Consider the following 17,579-nt stretch of genomic DNA (forward strand, 5'->3'; position numbering starts at 1 on the left):
GGAATCACAGCTACTTCTCTGGTAATCGAACTGCTGCACATATTCTGGTCAGGCTGTGGCTGATGATATTAAATTCCCATCAGAATATACTAACTTTTGTTCTCATAGAGTGTTATTAGAAATCTCCCTCAATGTCTAAGGTAATTGTTAATTTAGACCACTTGTGTCTTTCTGAGATTAGCGAGAAGGGAATCTATATTTTTTTTTTCCCCTTTACAAGCAGACCTGTTAAATCCTTTAGCTGAATGGATAACGATTACAAGTCTCAACTGACAAGCTACAATTTTTTCAATTTCTGAAATGTCATTTATAATAACAGAAATGACTAGCACAGCTACAATATCTGTGTTGTGAGGGAACTGATTAGAATTTCAGCTGGTACGAAGAGGTATGCTTTTTGTATGCAGAGGGAAGCTGTTAGATGCTATTCATGTCCACAGCTACTCTGGCCAGCAACGAATATTCATACTCCTTTCTTACAAAAAAAATGAATGTGATGGTATAAATGCAAACTGCCACCATTGATGGAATATTATTAAATTCTCCTGATTAGAAACAGATGTGCAACAATTCTAGTTACAGAAAGTACTGTCAGACTGCAATGCTGCAGTGCAATACGGGCATATGAGGAAAGAGGGAAAATTCAATTTTAGGAAATGCAAAGGAAAAGGATTATTTTCTTCTATTTGCTACTTGTGCTCTGAAAAAAAGTGACCAAGGATGTCATACGTAGTGTTTGAGACAGAGCTGTATCTCTTTGCTGGTCTTGCAGCAGGGTTGTTTGGCTTCTTTTTTTTTTTTGTTCTTTTTAATTAGCACTTGTTAACAAAACTCTCAGATATGTTGGAATGAATGCTGAGTTCATGGTGTCGGTTGAACAGTTCTGGTACAGGAGTGGCACTAAAATTCAGGAAGCTTGTGAACACTATCACTAGATATAAGGCAGATGTGCTCAGATCTCAGTGAAGTTCATATGGTGTTCTTGTTGTTGCACCTTTGGACCCCAAATGCAAGAGTCTGTTGGAGGAGCTCTGCAAGCCTGAGTGCTGATTAGGGAGTGACAGCTCATGTTCTGTTCTTTGTATCTGTGTAGACTTTAATATCTATTGGGAAATCTTCTTTCTTCTTTCCCCTTATAATATTTCTTTTTTTTTTTTTTTTTTTTTTTTTGCTTTGCTTCTGAGCTTGAGAAAGAGCATTTTGTTGGATAAAATGAAGTGAATACCTTGATGCAAAGAAGTTCAACCAGAATTGCTCCTCAGCAATTTACCCAGCCATTCTGTTCAATTGCGGACACATGACATACTTCTCTGCTTTCTTTTACTTATTTTATCCTTCCTATGTAATAGACCACCCTAGTACAAAGGATGTTCTGTCTGACAATATGAACACATATTTTCCAGGAATAAATTAGGACATTTCCCAATGCTCCAGCACATCCGTGTTTAATATAGGCCAATAGATCAAAGACAACTACTGTAGCTTCCCTCCTGGCTCTGTTAAAGCTGGCATAAATGTGACCCTTTCTAAATAATACAGTACATATTATAAAGCCTCTGTTTCCCTAGAGTTAACATATTCCATAAGTTACTGAATTTGCATTTCTTTTCAAGTGCATTTTTCTATGATATGTCTAAATACATGCCTAATTAGCTGCAAGCACCTATTCACCTACCTGCACCTACCACACTGTGTTAGATCTGGACTATGAACCAGCAGCCACAAATAACTTATCCAACTAGGAACTTCTCATTTCATGTATAGAGCCCTCAAATGGTTAATGATTCAGCCACTTACCAATTTGCTAAGGAATCCAGAGAAGAGTATATGGAGAATCATATTTTTATATCTGTGATTAACCTCTGTGATCTAATTTCTACTTCTGAAGAGTAAAGTATATTTTTTGGTATCTGTAAACCAGCCTAGCTATTCTTGTGAGCAAAATTAGTGTGATTTCTCTCCATAAAAAATAAGTAAAATTGCTTTGTGTGCGTAGGAGAAATAAGGAGTGCTGTGTTATGTTTATGAGACTGGAGTATGTACACAGCCTTTGAGAGAGCCTTGTGCAATATGTTTGCTAGCACATGAAACACAGTACCTTTTCCAAAGTATGAAAATTTGTGAGCTGTAATAGCAAAGAAATTCTTTAAAATGCCACATCATTAAGCTAAATATTAGCACAAAGAATGTCATCTCACCACTAGAAATGAGTTATCAGAACCCTAATGTAACTTTAAAATCTTCCCTAGCATTAGGTGATGCTTTGTTACTTCATTGTGAAATTATTATTACACCCCACTTTAGGGGGAGAAAAAGAGCAGAATATTTTTTTTTCTCCTATGTAAATCAGAATGAAAAGAAACAAAACTGTACTTGTTTTTTAGTAGTATTCCGGGTTTAGAAAGTCAAAACCAGTATCCAGTATGTAGTTCTCAGATTAAGAAATGACAGAATGGCAATTTTGTTGTCATTTGCAGTAGGGGAAATCTGGCATAGCCCTAGTCTTCTGCCATATTTGTAACCCACATTATACATGTTTCTGTTAGCTTCCAGATAGAAACTAGAGAAACTAGTACCCAGTTTCATGATGAGATTTTTGTAATGTTTACTGATTTATAGGAAATGAATAAGGTAAAGTGATTGATAATATTGCTTATTTCTGTAAATTTCTGTAATGTTTTTATTTTCATGCCCACGTAGCTGAGGAGCCGTGAGCTGTTTGCTGTCCATGTTGCTGGGTGTCACACCAGCTGCCAAGATTGATGTTCAGCCTTGAGCTCATGCATTAACTGACCCAACCATCTGATTGAATAGTGCACTAGAATTCCACTGTGCTTTATTTCTTCTCTGTCACACACTGTATTTATTTATTATCCTCTCTTACACAATTTAGTGCACTTTGGCATATGCTCATATAAATTACATCAAAGATTAGTGAGGTTTTTCATTTTCCCCAGGAGACTGAAATTCAGCATTATGAAAATTAACCAGCATCACTGTCCCCTCCTACCTCCTGGTTTAAAACTCGCAGGATGCAAGTTGAGCAATGTTTGCTTAAATTTGAACTGAAAAAAGCAACTACCATCAGAGCTTCAGAGGTAGTCAAAAATGGGTCATCACAAAAATCATTCTTTGTGCTGGTAAACACAGTAGTGGTTGTGTGCTTTGGATGTTAATATTGAGAGGGCATGTGTAGCAGACCCGTTGTTTCTGACTTACCTAGGCATGTTTTTACAAGTGATTTGTTATTTAATGAATTTTCAGGGAGCTGAGGTAAAGCATCAAGTTCAATATAAACAAATCATTTATTATATAAACAAATGCGGTCTAAATTACAGTGATTTTTCACCTGATACAGATCAGTGCAAAGTAAATAGTCATTTACATTACACCATGTAACTGCAACTGTTTGCAAATGGCTTGCAGTGTTGAAGAGCAGAGGCTGTATGGTGGGAAAAGACAAAGTCCTGTCTCTTTCTCTCCCATTTTCTGCTTGAGGGTGCAAAGATATCTGTGGCAGCAGAGGAAACCTGCCTTCCTCCTCATGCAGTCTCTCTCCGGGAGGTAATGGCTCATGGGACCTTAAATCTTAAAAGAGCATTTCATACCCAAGGAGATAAAGAGGCCTCAGTCTTTTCAGTTGCATTCCATTTCCTTCCACTGTACAGTTTTTTTTCTTGATCTGTAGAAAACTAATTATTCTTTCTGTAAAATCTGATCAGTTGAGAAGGGGAGAGAAAAACTTGGATCTGACCTTTCCTGACATTAGTGCTACAGGGCTGAAGAGGTTCTAAATGTTTATTTCAGATGTATATTTTATAGACAAAATAATTATTCACTTAATTCCTAACTGTTGAAACAGTGTTGGCCACTTTGAGTTGTCTTTGGGAAATAATCAAGCTTGGAAAATGTGTCCCATAGGATTGCAGAGACACTAGTGGAGAGCAGTAAAAGAGGGAAGCGTTAGCAGCAACCTGAGTGCTCTGTCAACTGATTGACAGTACGGTCTAGGTACATGATGTCCAGAGGATGCCCAATGGTGCCAGACTGCCTATGCAGAGACAGGCACACGCAATGTATATGTGATCTCTGTATTGCTTTATTTTAAAAAGAACATTCTTTAAACTTGGGAGAGAACCCTGTTATTGGGGTTGATCATTCCCTTAACTGACAGGGGTGCTAAAAACTCTTTTTTCCTACCTTGGTGGCCAACTGCTCTGTGTCTGTCTCTCAAGTGCTAGATAAGGTGGTAGTTGGTATCAGGCAGAAGATGATTCCTGCAAGCAAGATTGACCTTCACTTGAACCAGCAGTACAGTTAAGTTGCTGGTAATGATACACATTTGCTCCAGCCTGGTGCATTGGAGAATATTTTTCTGACCCATTTATTCTTCTCCCTTGTATCTGTAACATATTTTCTTTTTCATGTGCTTTACCTCTAATGATTAATAGTAAACCTAGTGATAAATGTGAACCAAAGGCTGGCAATTATAATTTCATTAATCACCTAATAATTGGGGTCCAGGGCTCAACTGTGACTTCAGGCTTCTACATCCTAAAGAATTAAAGAGAAATTTCTATTAATCACCATGTCCCAGCTGCTGACAAGGGCTGTTCTAACAATAGATCTAATCATTTCAAGATGTGCTACAATTAGCATGAGGATGATAAAGGAGCCCACCGTCTGAGCAAGCCTTCTGGTCCCAGGAGGTTGCAGGAAGGAGCCTCTCTATCACACCAGTGATTTACCTCTAAATGCGATGCATTAAAGTCCTGCATCCCTGGAGACTGATAAATGTTTAAAGCTTTTAATAAACTTAACCTGACCTAGGGAGTCTATTCAAAGCTGGATGGTTTGTTGCAATCCGATCTCTCTGTGGTGGTTTGGCTTTCCAGTTACTGGGTGGTGCAATTCCCAGCCAGAGAAGAAAGATGTTGAGTTTAAGGAGATGGTCTGTTTATTAATTTGTGCATGAAAAACATCTGGTTGCAATTCACTCATTGTGCCTCAGCTTCTTGTTAAGGTTTGAGCAGATGTGTGCTTAAATGGTAAATTAGGCAAGAGTGCCATGCCTGGCTTTGTGTAACCGAAGGGCAACTTTGAAACACCATTAACAGCCCCTCTGTCCGGCTATGCCAGAACAGGGGAAATGTGTCTTCATCTGCTACTTCAGACCTCCAGCTGGTAAGAGCAGTTTTGTATACATTTTCTAGAGAAATTATCTGAGTTCACTTTCTCTTATCTGCCATAAATACAGAAATAAATGAAGCCACCACCAATGTGTGAGCAACATTCTGAAAATAAATACTCCATGCATAGAGGGATAATGAATTTTCTCAAATCTACATGTGGAGATAAGGCACGGGTATCCATGTTTGAGATACTGACATGATGTAGCTAAGGCAACTGGAATAATAATTTCACATCAGAAGAAAGCTGATATAAATGGAATTCCAGGCAGTTGTATACATTTTCCAGAGGTTTATTTAAACTCTTCTCAGCAGAAGTGAAATTTGTCAGAAACATGAAAACCTGCTGATGTTATCAATGCTTAATGTTTACAGTAAATCTCTGCAAAGGTTTTTGGTTTTGAATTGAAGATTATAAGTAATCTTCTAAAAACAAATAGAGAATTTTAAAGGTTTACGTATTAAACCCTCAAAGCCAAGAATTCTGCATGATTTTAGAAGTGATGCTGTGTTGTATTCATAGGGTATTGCTTAGCCCTTTTGGGTGTCAGGGTATAAAAGCACATGTAGAAAAACCCACTAAGATCTGTTTTGAAACAAGATTACTGAACTAAATGTGCTAAAGCTATGGAGACAATTAAAATCAAATTAATTTTGAATGTTGATCTGATGTTTGAAGCAGGCTAATCATACATGGGATAAATGATCTTGTAGAACAATGTCATTATTTTATATACACACAGAAAGTATTACCTGGACCATTATTTCGTAATTCTTAATTTGAAGGAATAGTACTAGACCTTTGCTCCTTCTGTATCACACCTTCATTCAGAAGAGTGGGCAGCTTGCTGTTCCTGCATAGCCATCCTAAACAAGGGTGTTGGGTCCTGTCGCATGGCGTCAGGTGGTTCCTAATGAATAGTAGAAGCAAATGGGAAAACCGCTTTGCAATGCGTCTCTGAGCTGAATACACACTGCTGAAAAGTTGAATTAAAATCTTCACCCAATGATGAGGTGAATCGCATCTGATTGAGGTGAGTCTGAGTAGTTTCAAGTAATGATCTGAGGTGAAGCCAGCATGATCAAATATGTTGTTATAGAAATTCAGCTTTGTGAGTAATTTAATTGTAAATAATTCAGCAGTGAATTTAGCTTCCTTTTCAATTCAGAGGCTGTTTGAAAGCGAGTTTTTGTTTCCTCCATGGTATTTGCTATTCTTACTGTTTTTTGTTTAACTCTGAGGCACTGAACTGTTTGCTTTGGTAGTTTGCTTCACCACAATCAAATCTGAGCCATTCAGCTCAGTCGGTGTTGCTGTTTGTGCTGCTTGGCGAAGCGTGCATCTTAAAGAGGGGACTTGATACAGCTTCTGCAGCTTTAGGTGCTTAGGCTAAAGAAACAAACTGTATCTTTAGAAACTAGGTTCAGTGGAGCTGCAAGCAGCTCTACGTCTTTGTGAGGCTCAGTTAAATCCTGGTTCTCTTGGGTGGGTTTTAAGACTTTTGTCTGTTTCCTACATGTAAGCAGGTGCCTTTTCTCTAAATTATGCTTGTGCTGATGGGAGAATTTGGAGGCTCTTGCCTGTGAGAATTTGTACACACAAATGTTGCTGCTTGCCAGCATGGAGGGGATCTGGTGTGAAGGATGGAGTTAGTAGTGACCTTCTGAATTCACACGAATTTCATTTTATGGCACATTCACTCAAGTTTCGTGGTATTTTTTAATGTTTATGAGCAACACTCATTTTTCCATACAAACTGTTGAAATTAGAGGGGAAAACAGTACTTGGGTATTTTAACAGCAAATGGACTGAGCTTCCAATATTTGACATTCATGGATGAAATTATATGACATTATTATTATTACAGGAAGAACAGGTGACTGCCGTCCTCTTTAATGCAGGCATGTTATGATATGTAAGAATAGAAATAATTCAAAGATCATAAATTCAAATCTCAATTGTTCTTACTCCACCCCCTCCTTTCTTTAGGAGGAGACATTTTAGATCTTTCCACTATCTTACAGTAGGCTGTACAGGCAGTTGTGCAAGGATATTCTTATTTTCTTTCATACTCACCCAGACTATTGTATACACTGTATAAAAAATAAGCAGTATGGTATTACAGCTTCAGATAAGGGGACTGCAGACCAGCGTACTTAAGAATTACTCAGGAATGGAATTTCTTGGTGAGCAATGCTGTATATTGTGGTGAACATGTGCAAGTTTTTTATTGCTGTGAATTTGTGGTTGGCCTTCTCAGGACAGCCAATTTCTAGTACTTTTTGGGTCATGAAAGGCTTCTTGTTCTTTCTTCCATGAGTGCTACAAATAATAAAATTTCCTTATTTGTCCCTTTCTTGTAAGGACTGAGAACAGCAGCAGCAGCCATGTTGTGGCAAGTATTGCCATTTGGGATCCTGCTGGCAAATAAATATAGTGTAGCAAAAAGGTGTCATTACAGTGACTCATTTCACCTGGTTTGTGAACGGCTGTGATTCATTAGTACCAAATATATGGCACAGAACACAACTACTGCAGCCTGAAGTTTTACAGTATAGGAAAGACAAGAATAAAACAGATTTTCAGAAAGAGGAAAAGGAAAAAGGAAGAGCCTCTGCCAGCAGTTGAAGGTATTAGATTTCACTTGCCATTGATAAAATGAATATGCAATAAAGAAATAAAGATTACGTAAAATCACTATACAGATGAATGTTAGGAACAGCCAGTGTTCATAAACCTTTGCATAGGATCATTTTTTATCCTTTGAGTGTTTTTTTCACTGTATCTTCTAGTCATAGGAACCTCACCTTAGAAAAAAGACATGCTGTACAATTTTTGTGATAGATTTATGGTAAGCAGGTGCCTTATAGGTTGTTCTCCTTTTTTTAAGTTCTGCAAAAATATTTTACTTGAAAACCTGTGCCCTGATAAGAATTTTGGATGCTTTAGCTTGATTCAATAAAGGCAATCCCTGAAATTGTGTGGCACAGTTTTTCTTCTAAATGATGTGAGGAAGCTTTCTTCTCGTTTACATAAATCCTTCAGATCCCAAAACCTTAGCAAAGGGCAGGAGGGTAACAATGACATGGTGATTTTGTTCAGACAAACAGGAGAATCCAGTTTTCTATCCTGCATCTTACATTTAGATTAACTTTTTAGATTCTAGAACTTTCACATTGCTTCAGCATATGTAATTTGCTCTCTCAGTAAATTTTGGTGACACCTTTTGCTTCCTGTAGTTTAGTATTTCAAGTTCACCTTGAACTAGAGCTGCATATCAACTGAGGAAAGCTTTTTCTTTGTTTTCATTTTTGGCAGAAGGTGTATTTGTAGGTAGGTGTAGTGTCCTTGTATATAATATCAGTTCTGCAGCATTGTGCATACAGTGTTTTTTTATGTTGATTTTTAGGAAGAAATGTTTGCTTGTTCATTTTTTTCCTGCTGGTGTTCTGCTCTAATGTGGAAGTTGTCTTATATTTGCTAGAGTTTGTTTTCATTCTAGATGCCATCTGTGGAACAACTTGGCTTCAAACTATATTGGAGAATATACAACATTTTCAATAAAAGCAATTCTTAAGACATAGTCATGTTATGGATTGTAAATTTTGATTTTACTGCCAACCTCTGCCCGATTTTACTTGCTGCCTTGTACAACCCTCTGTAGAGCAAAATACTGCCAGTGTTATTCTTGAAAAGTTAAGGACATCATTTCAGTATTAGAAGGGAAAAAAAACATTCTTATCTTTTCCTTCATATTTTCTTTTTCACTCTGCAGTGTTTTTACTCACTGTGTAACAAAGGTGTCATTGCCTTGTGAATGGAGGATATTATTAATAATCTCATTAGCATTCTCTTTTAATGTGAACTGCAATTCAGGTATCAGAGGGGAGCTCCTTTGCCCAGTTCCTGTCATTGCTTACCTGAAGACTTTTATTTTATAGAGTCGTTTTATTTGGTCATGAATGCAGTGGCAGCTGGGAGCCCCTGCTCTGTGCCATGTGTGAGAACTTCTCCAGTACTGAGGTTTTCAGAAGTTGTGTTGATCTCCACCTTTCCCAATCCCAGTGAAGATACAGGTGATGGAGCTGTAACACTGGGTCACAGCTTCACTACTGAAGCTCATTTTGCTGTTTGGGTCTGGCAGAGAGACATCTTGGAGCACAAGGGAGGCTCTGCAGCATGGCTCTGATCTCACCAGTGGCGCACACCTGTGGAAGAGATGATTTCTCTGTTTCCTGCCTTGTGCGTGAAACTCGACAGGTCTGCCATGGGACTTCTAACTATTGTTGTGAAATGGAAGGTCTTTACAGGTAGGCACAATCGTATATCTGAGTCTGAGCATCTCATACCAAAATGTTCCTATGGGCAAAAGTGTTTGCCCTGGACCTATGAAGCTGAGGGTGAAGAGGGGTAATTAATTCATGGAGAAGAATTTTGACTGCCTCTCCTCCCATAGAGGAGGACTTGGGCTGGATTTGCATCTCCATCCAGCAGTCACCCAGCAAGGACAGGCTCTTTCACTCACATTTTCTTGCTTTTGTATGCAGATTTTGATTGCAGCAGCACAATTCAAGCACACTGCAGGGATACAGCATGGGGGCCGCACTTGAAGCACCTGAGGTTCAAGGGTGTATTGTCCACCTTTAGTATTTTATTTCCTTAGATGCTCTTGCATTGTCTGTCATGTCATAGGCTGGGGAAAGATGTGGCCAGATGGTAATGCTTTATTGGTGTAGTGTGGCACTTCATCTGCATTAGGCTGTGAAATGATGGTTAGGTGACCTCCACAGCACAGGGAACACTTCAGCTGCCTGAATTCAGCTCAGACTTAACCAGGTGATGGAAATCTATTTTCTAACTTCTGTCACTAAGTTCAAGTAGCTTTGTATAGACAACAGCACAAAGACGCTTCTGCCAGATTTGCCCCTTTAATCTTTTACTGACTGACAGTATATGTGAGTGACAAACTTGATGCCTTGAGTTGCTTGCATTGGTGTAGCAATGTTACTTGAAGTGCTTCTCTGTTGATGGTCAAGTATTTTCATCTTCTGGTTGTTGATCAGCATTGTAAATTTTATAAGAGCAAAGGTTTTAGAAATATACTTTCAGTTACAGTGCTCAGATGATGTTTTATATGAATTGTGTGTACTGTTCTATTGAACAATACTATCAGAAACAGAAATATTTAATCCCTGAATTGTTAACACATTGCCTCTGATTTTTTGGAAAATTACTTGTGTCTTGATTTGTCAAATTAGCTCAGTGAACAGGTTCACAGGGCTCATGTAGTAAGATTATATATTAAATATGAAGTCTATAAAACTATTATTGTCACCTAATCTTTGTAATTATTATGCTTCAAATGAGCTCATACTGTAGCTGTACCTGATAATGTGATAGTTGGGATTGAGAGGCAGGACTTTCACATTTTTCTGCTAGTCACCCTTGCTGTTGTAACTGAGGTCAAACTGCTGAATGAGCAAACCTTTCCAATGGTGCCCGTGCAAGGTACTCTCAAACTCAGTTTTGATGAATCAGACTAACCATAACACAACATTTTTGTGTTACAGTTTGTCTCTTAAATCACTAGCTCTCATGACTAAGCTCATCGTGGCACCCGAAGAAACTGTCCTGGCAATATGTCAGGTTTGTTTCCTTTATTCCATCAGAAAATGGTAATTTGTCAAGTTAAAAAGTATCGTCCATGATTCAATCTTCATTTTCTTTCCTTTTGGGAATAGCTGCAGTTCAGTGAAGGAGGGAGTGATCTTACAGGTTTTGTATGTACATAATATTATGTATATTAAGTATATATTAAAAATCAGTTGATAATAAATTGCTGTATGGATATTTTCTTGTGAGGCCTAGCCAGCTGGTATTTTTAAATCCTATGCCATACTTAAGTACTTAGGTGAAAAGTTAAATGCAAAGTGTTATGGTGAGAACAATAAGTAGCGTATGTCAGGAACATAAGTGCACGATAGGCAGTGCAAAAGATCCCAAAGTGTGGCCCAAAACGGTTTAAAATCCTGTATGCCATCAGCAGAGGACTGTGTGACTCAGCTGTATACAAACAAAGGCAAATGGTTGGCAAACAGTTTTGGTATGAACAGGTGGGAATTTGGGAAAGTCCTAAGGATTGTGTTTTTCCTCTCACGGTGTAAAACCTCTCTGGGATGTAGATCTTCTCCTTCAGGTTTCAGTTCTATCCTCTTACAAAATATTAAACCCTATAGTTCCGTGGTTTCAAAATGACTTACCATTGATGTGATAGTTTAGTTCTTTATTGTAGAAACTATGCAAAGAATATCCGGTCATGAACTCAATTTGATAAAATCGTTAGCTTAATGTAATCAGTCGCAGACAAAGCCGTGCTTACCTTTTCCGTTCAGTGGAGACTCTCCTAGGCAAAGTGCAAAGGATTAGGGGAGGATGAGGAGGAACTTCCCTCTTACCCGCTAGCCCTGTGAACAATGTTGTAAATACACCTTAGGAGTGAAGTAGTTATTGAAGCCAAGAAGGTGGACTAATTCTGACTAGATGTTCAAACCAGAATGTCAGTCAGCATGATCAGTGCGACTCATCATGCTTCGCTCCCAGCAGATGGTCTGATAGCACACTTGTAATTTATTAGCTGATGTGAGAGACCGTATTGATTTAATACTCTGTCTGTTATACTGGCTTACTGCTATGTGGTGCAATTTTCCCTTGGAGCATGACCTCAATGAAATCAGCTTTAGGTCTGTAACAGCACTAATATAAATCATGTGTCTCACCAAATCACTCCTAAATGTTGACTAGTAATTAAAATTTGCATGGAGATGGGTATATCTAGCCATCCACAAGAGATATTTTATAGTTTTATGTTTAGTATATTTGCATTAGTGAAACTTTGAGCTTTTTATCTAGTTTTGTAAGGGTGTGTGCAGTCATTTAAATTGGTACGAATCCACATTTCAGAGGTGTTTTCAGAATTGTGTGACTCCTAATTTTACAATGTCTAAAGAAATTTGGCAGTGGAAGATTTTGATATTTTTTTTTTCTTCTAAAAATCTTTTATTGTATGAAAAATCAAAACTTGCAGGAATTTTTCCCTTGAACTAAGAAAGTCTGAAGTTTTTTAAAATTGAAGGGAGAGTAAGAGAGGTACTTTTCCCCTTACCTTAGGATTAATATTTTATTTATATTCTTGCCTGAAGTATATCTCCATCAGTCTGAGATCTATGGTCAAGTGTATTCTTTCCATTTAACTGCAAGTTTTCAAGACTCTTTGGAGATGTGGTATCCAATATTTCTATTAAAAGAGAGTGCATGCAATAGAGTTTGACTTCCCCAAGGAAACAGAAGGCAGTTTGCACAGATTGCTCTATAGGTTCATAAGCAAAAGGGGCAGGAGAGGGAGATGTGAGATTTATGTTCAGTTAGCAGAAAAACTTGGTCACATTGGTGACCTTCAACACAATGTCACTAGTTTTAGGAAGTTCATCTGTAGAGGTGAACTATTTCACAGCTTGTAACAATAAAGAGTCATGCAGGTCCTTGGATTTCCAGCCTGCAGAGACTGGGAACTTTATGACTATGCTTTGGCTGGTGCACTCTTCATACTCTTCTGAAGCATCTGTTTTTTCTTAACACCACTGAATTTCTGTGTGTGTAGTTAGGACACTGTTCTTTGGTAGATAAATGTCTCTGAGTTATGCTCCATATTGGTACAGCTGTTAACACTATGTAGAATTTGAGAAACATAAATACAAACTGTATGATTAAAAGCCAATAATAAATATAAAATTATAAGCTACATAATGCAATCTTTATATTGCATCAGAATTTATCACAGATGTGATGAAGTAAGATTTGATAGTTGAAGCTTCCAGACAGTATCTCCTTTAAATTTCCAGCTTTTAGATGAGAATAAGCAATGTGTATTGATATGAAAATTGCACACCAGATCCCTTCTTCACTAACAGAAGAAAAAGATAATTATTTTTAGCAGTCTAAACTGGCTTTGCTATTGCTAATTATTTTCTAGTAGTTAATGAAATAGATGATATTATGGAATTTAACCAATGCAGCTAGCAGTGTTTTGCCAGACAGTTAGGATTTAGTAATATGCTGAAAGAAGTTAGCAAACAGTAATGGATAAATGAAAGCCTGCATTAATTTCAGAGTGGAATGCTTGTTCTTGCAGGTATGATGGTTTCTGAATATTAAGTGGACATTTCTTAGACTCTGAGTTCTGAAGAGCTAGTTAACTTAGACTGCAGGGATATTTAAAAGGCAAGATTATACTTATTTTCAACAAGAACTTCCCCCCCCCATATTATCGTTATCATGTTGGTGGTTTGATCTGTGGTGGGTAATGGAACCCAAGTGACACTGGAAAATGTACTGTGTTTAACACTGGGTAAAAACTGCAAAAATGAGGAACAGGGAAGCAATGCAAATGTGGCTTTGGGAGATGTATGTAGTAGGACAAGTATAGAATGATGTCTCGTGTGCTAATGAAGTCACTGTATCTGTGAGCAGACAAGTGTAAACTTGGGCAAAATTGAAGTGTTACCGTCTTCATGTACCAGTAGTAACTGAGAGTGTTGTGGACTGGGTTTGATTTGTGTTCTGACCCAAGACATGACCATACCCATGAAAATCTTAATTATGATTAAACAACTCATAGCAAGTTTTCTTGTGAAATTATAGAGAATATTTGCCAGTTTAAGAATATTCATCCCTAGTACTTAACACATGTTTTTTGTAAGGTTTGAGGCACATGCAGTGCTTTTTAATCAGGTCTGAATTAGGTAATGGCTAGCCATGATAATAATCAAGATGGCCTTTTGGGGGGAGTATTTCTCTGACTATCCAGGTCTAGTCCTACCACAGTAAGAAAGACATGATGGTGCTAATTTAAAGATATTTATAAACTAATTATAAAAAGAAACATACAAAACATTCTAATGTAACAGCATTGGTTGCTTACCTGTCTACCTATCAGCAGTTAAAAACCTAATACTGTTAACTGTCAGTTATTTCTTGTGCTGATCAGGCATTCACAATTACCACTTTGAGTTAGTGTTTCTTCTGAAGATGCGGTCTTGCTGAAGTTCATAGAATCTCTTCAGAATGAAACTAATTTGAAACAGAAAATTAAATGTTAGTTACATGTCATTCAAGATGAGAATTTTTTCCTGAGATCCTTTTGTTTGATATCAATGTGCTGATTTCTGTGGAACAAGTATTTCAAGCTACCAGCTCTCTGATACTCATCTTGTGAGCGGTTTTCTATCTGACTTTATTTTCCCCCCGGTAATATATTTCCTGTTGTTTGGAAACTACATGCAGCTGGCAACATCACTTTGAAATATTCTGATGTTAAAATGTAACATGCAGTGATAAAGGGAACTACGCTGATGTTAATTCTTAGTTTAACTGTGCCAAAAATTAGTGACTAGGAGTTGTAAAGTAATGAGATGGGCTCTGAAGAGAACGTGGTGATAAAATGATGATGTGTTTGGCCTTTGCTGCAAGGGCACCTGGCATATCTGTGTTGATGCTGTCACTGAAGGACTTGATCGATCCTAAATTAGGCTTGTCTTGCCTAGGTCCACAGGCTGTTGCCCTTATTTTTTATGAAGAACAAAGGTTTTACGGCATAGTCAGCCCTTCATGTGCATGACAAATTACAGATTGTTGGCACAAGCTCTATGCCCTTAACTATGGAACTGGGAGAAAATTTCAAGTAAAATATTACTTTAAGATTTGGATACAGTCAAAATAATTTACTTTTTTTTTTTTTTTTTTTTTTGAGTAATGCACTAGATTGAAATGGCCATAACAAAAGGTCAGTTGGAACTATTAACATCTGCTGGAGTGTTTATAAGCAGATGCAAATAAGATACCTGAGGGATTTTATGGGCAATCTCGGGAATCACCAGCCTGACCATCTTGATATGCTGTAGCTGTGTTGGAGGTATCTACAGCTAAAAAGATCTGGACCAAAGTGGGCTTTATGTTGTCACAGCTTCGGGTGTGGTCTTCCAAGTAAAATGAAATTTTTGAGGAAGACCTGATAGGTAAAAATTGAGCTTAGAATAAATTAACTAATTTGGCTGAAAGTGATTAAGAATCACATGGATCTGGAGGGGGTTTATCAGTGGGGATTGGGCTAATTTGGTGGAAAGACAGCTTCTTCAGTGGGCACTGCTGGAGTCAGAGGAGGGCACAGCCTAATACTTTTAAATTAATAATGTCTGAAAGCAGATTGGAAATCCCAGGTGGTTTCTTAAATTGGTTGTTTGTTTAAATAAGGTAAGAACTGTATTTTGATGTGAGAGCTGCCCCTTTGGGAATTATAGTAGGAAATGAGTATTCCCAAAATGATGTATGCTGGGTTTATGCGCATCTATATTGCCAAGTATATTTTAAAAATAATATACTGAGAGATGAGTTGTGACTTGATTTTGGGATGCTGATTAATTTGGTGCTCAGTGTACATTTCCTCAAAAAGGTTAATGAATCTGTTGAACTAATGAACTTTTCTTAATTAATACAAGTTTCAGTTTTCTCAGAGCACAGACTTTTGAGAGCAGTGAATATCATACAAATAAATGCATATTCACCACATAAAAATACATAGAGAACTGAATTCTTTTGCTGCCTTTATACAAGACACTTAACGAGTGAATCGGTGCATGTGTATGTAAATATGCATAGATATTTCAGGACTCTCTCCAGAGTATTTTTATAGGTAGAGTTGAGTTTTTGTCCCTCTGAGACTCTTTTTCTTTGTGTAGCTATTTCACAGAGGTGTAATTCCTGTGAGATTTCCATCATTCTTTTAGTTAAATTGGCCTGTAGATCCTAAGGTGGAAAGGTTCCCGCTCAGTGAGGAGGCTTTTTTCCTTCACTAATGTCTAAAACTAAATCGCCCTGAGGCCTTGAGCAAATGGCCAGCCTTGTAAAAGAGTTTGCTCACCTAAGTGCTAAACGAGAGGTGGCAGGAGCCGAATGGAGGGGGATTCTCAGAGGAGTGCTGTATGTACCACTCTGTATTTGCCTGAGGTGAAGTTACAAAGTGGTTCCTATCCATCGAGGTGAGCAGGTAACTGAAACAAGAGTTCAGGAGCTGGGATGTAAAAGTTGCTGCATGCCCCTGGCCGCCCATCCTCAGAGCAGCTGTCAGCAGGGTGGCCGGCATGCTTGTGCTGATGTGAAGGTGGGCAGAACCCTCTGAGGGCCTGGGGAAACAGATGTTGGAATAAACTTCCCTGTTCACCTGCTAGAGTCAGACTGCACCTTTTCATCTCCCATAGGTATCCCACTGACCATTTTATGGCTTTGCAACATGCTAGGAAAAAGCTTCCTTCCATTTTGCCAGATTGGATGAAGCCCTGGGTGGTATGGTTTAGTGTGAAATGTCCCTGCCCATGGCAGGGGAGGTGGAACTAGATGATCTTAAGGTCTTTTCCAACCCTAACTATTCTATGATTCTATGATTTTATTCCAATTTTGACTCTGTCTCACCTTGAGTTTGTGCTTTGGGCAATGCTTCATGGATTTTCTTTTTGGAGTCCAAACTTCTTTGTGAAATTGGAAGGCTCAGCTTGGATCGTGTCAAGTGGCTGACGCATTGCTTGTGGGTATCAGGGAGGAGATCCGTCAAGTCTCTTCTGTATTTCTTAGTCTAAGTGAAGAAAACTTTTCAAGAGTGCAAGCTGCATGTGCAGCTTCAAACTAGGGAAATTTTATTTCCTCTATAATTATATTAAATGCCTTAATAAAGAAAAAGGTATTAAATAGATCATTCCTATTTATAAAAGTAATATTTATGCTGTTACTCTGCTAAGTAGCTATTAAGGACTGTCAAAGATGATTTGTAAAATAGGAAGCTAAAGCTTAATTATGTAGACTTCTGTGGTTAGCAGGGCTCCCTGTTACATCCTTTTTCTGAAGCAGGAAATTTATTGAGCTTATAGACTGAAGTGAAGTACCTGGCTGTGAGGGAGAGCAGGAGGAAATACAGCCATGGTGAAGGGTCATTCAGATGGATGTTCTGCTCTGCAGAGTTTCTTTTGAAATGTAGTCTAAACTACCCTGCGTTTGGGTAGCACTGGCTGCCTTTTGGGAACCTTATATACAGTCTACAGAGTCCCTTTTCATTTTAGCTTGTGGTTGTGATAGCTGAAAGATCCCTCTCATTTTTGCTGTCCTTAAACTGTCTTCCAGTTTCTCAGAAGGAGCTTTGAAGTAAGCCTGTGATGCTTTATGGCGCTCCTGTATCAGTATGCAGCCCTGCAATGGAGTTACCCTTACTGATGGCTGGAATTACAATGAATAGGGAAAGAAATTGTTGTCTCTTTGTACTTGCTTGCTTTTCTAGTCAGAACTGATGG

At 38.1% G+C, this 17,579-nt stretch overlaps 1 protein-coding gene across 5 annotated transcripts in view; it reads left to right on the top strand.

Annotated features, from left to right (window-relative positions):
* PCDH11X (protocadherin 11 X-linked) overlaps positions 1 to 17,579 on the top strand; it is a 490,320-nt gene that overhangs the window by 250,843 nt on the left and 221,898 nt on the right. The window contains exons 6-7 of one of the 5 annotated variants that reach the window (XR_010614873.1): positions 9,335 to 9,500; positions 9,738 to 10,362. The exons of 3 other annotated variants lie outside the window; for them this stretch is intronic. Coding sequence is in view for 1 of the 2 variants with exons in the window: in XM_065689613.1 (XP_065545685.1) it covers positions 9,335 to 9,379 (45 nt within the window). In the remaining variant the exon portion in view is untranslated. Of the gene's footprint in view, positions 1 to 9,334; positions 9,559 to 9,737; positions 10,363 to 17,579 lie in introns of those variants that run through there. One more of the 5 variants, XM_065689613.1, reaches the window with a different exon arrangement.

This window comes from Lathamus discolor, chromosome 9, assembly GCF_037157495.1.
Source record: "Lathamus discolor isolate bLatDis1 chromosome 9, bLatDis1.hap1, whole genome shotgun sequence".
Lineage (NCBI taxonomy): Eukaryota > Metazoa > Chordata > Aves > Psittaciformes > Psittacidae > Lathamus > Lathamus discolor.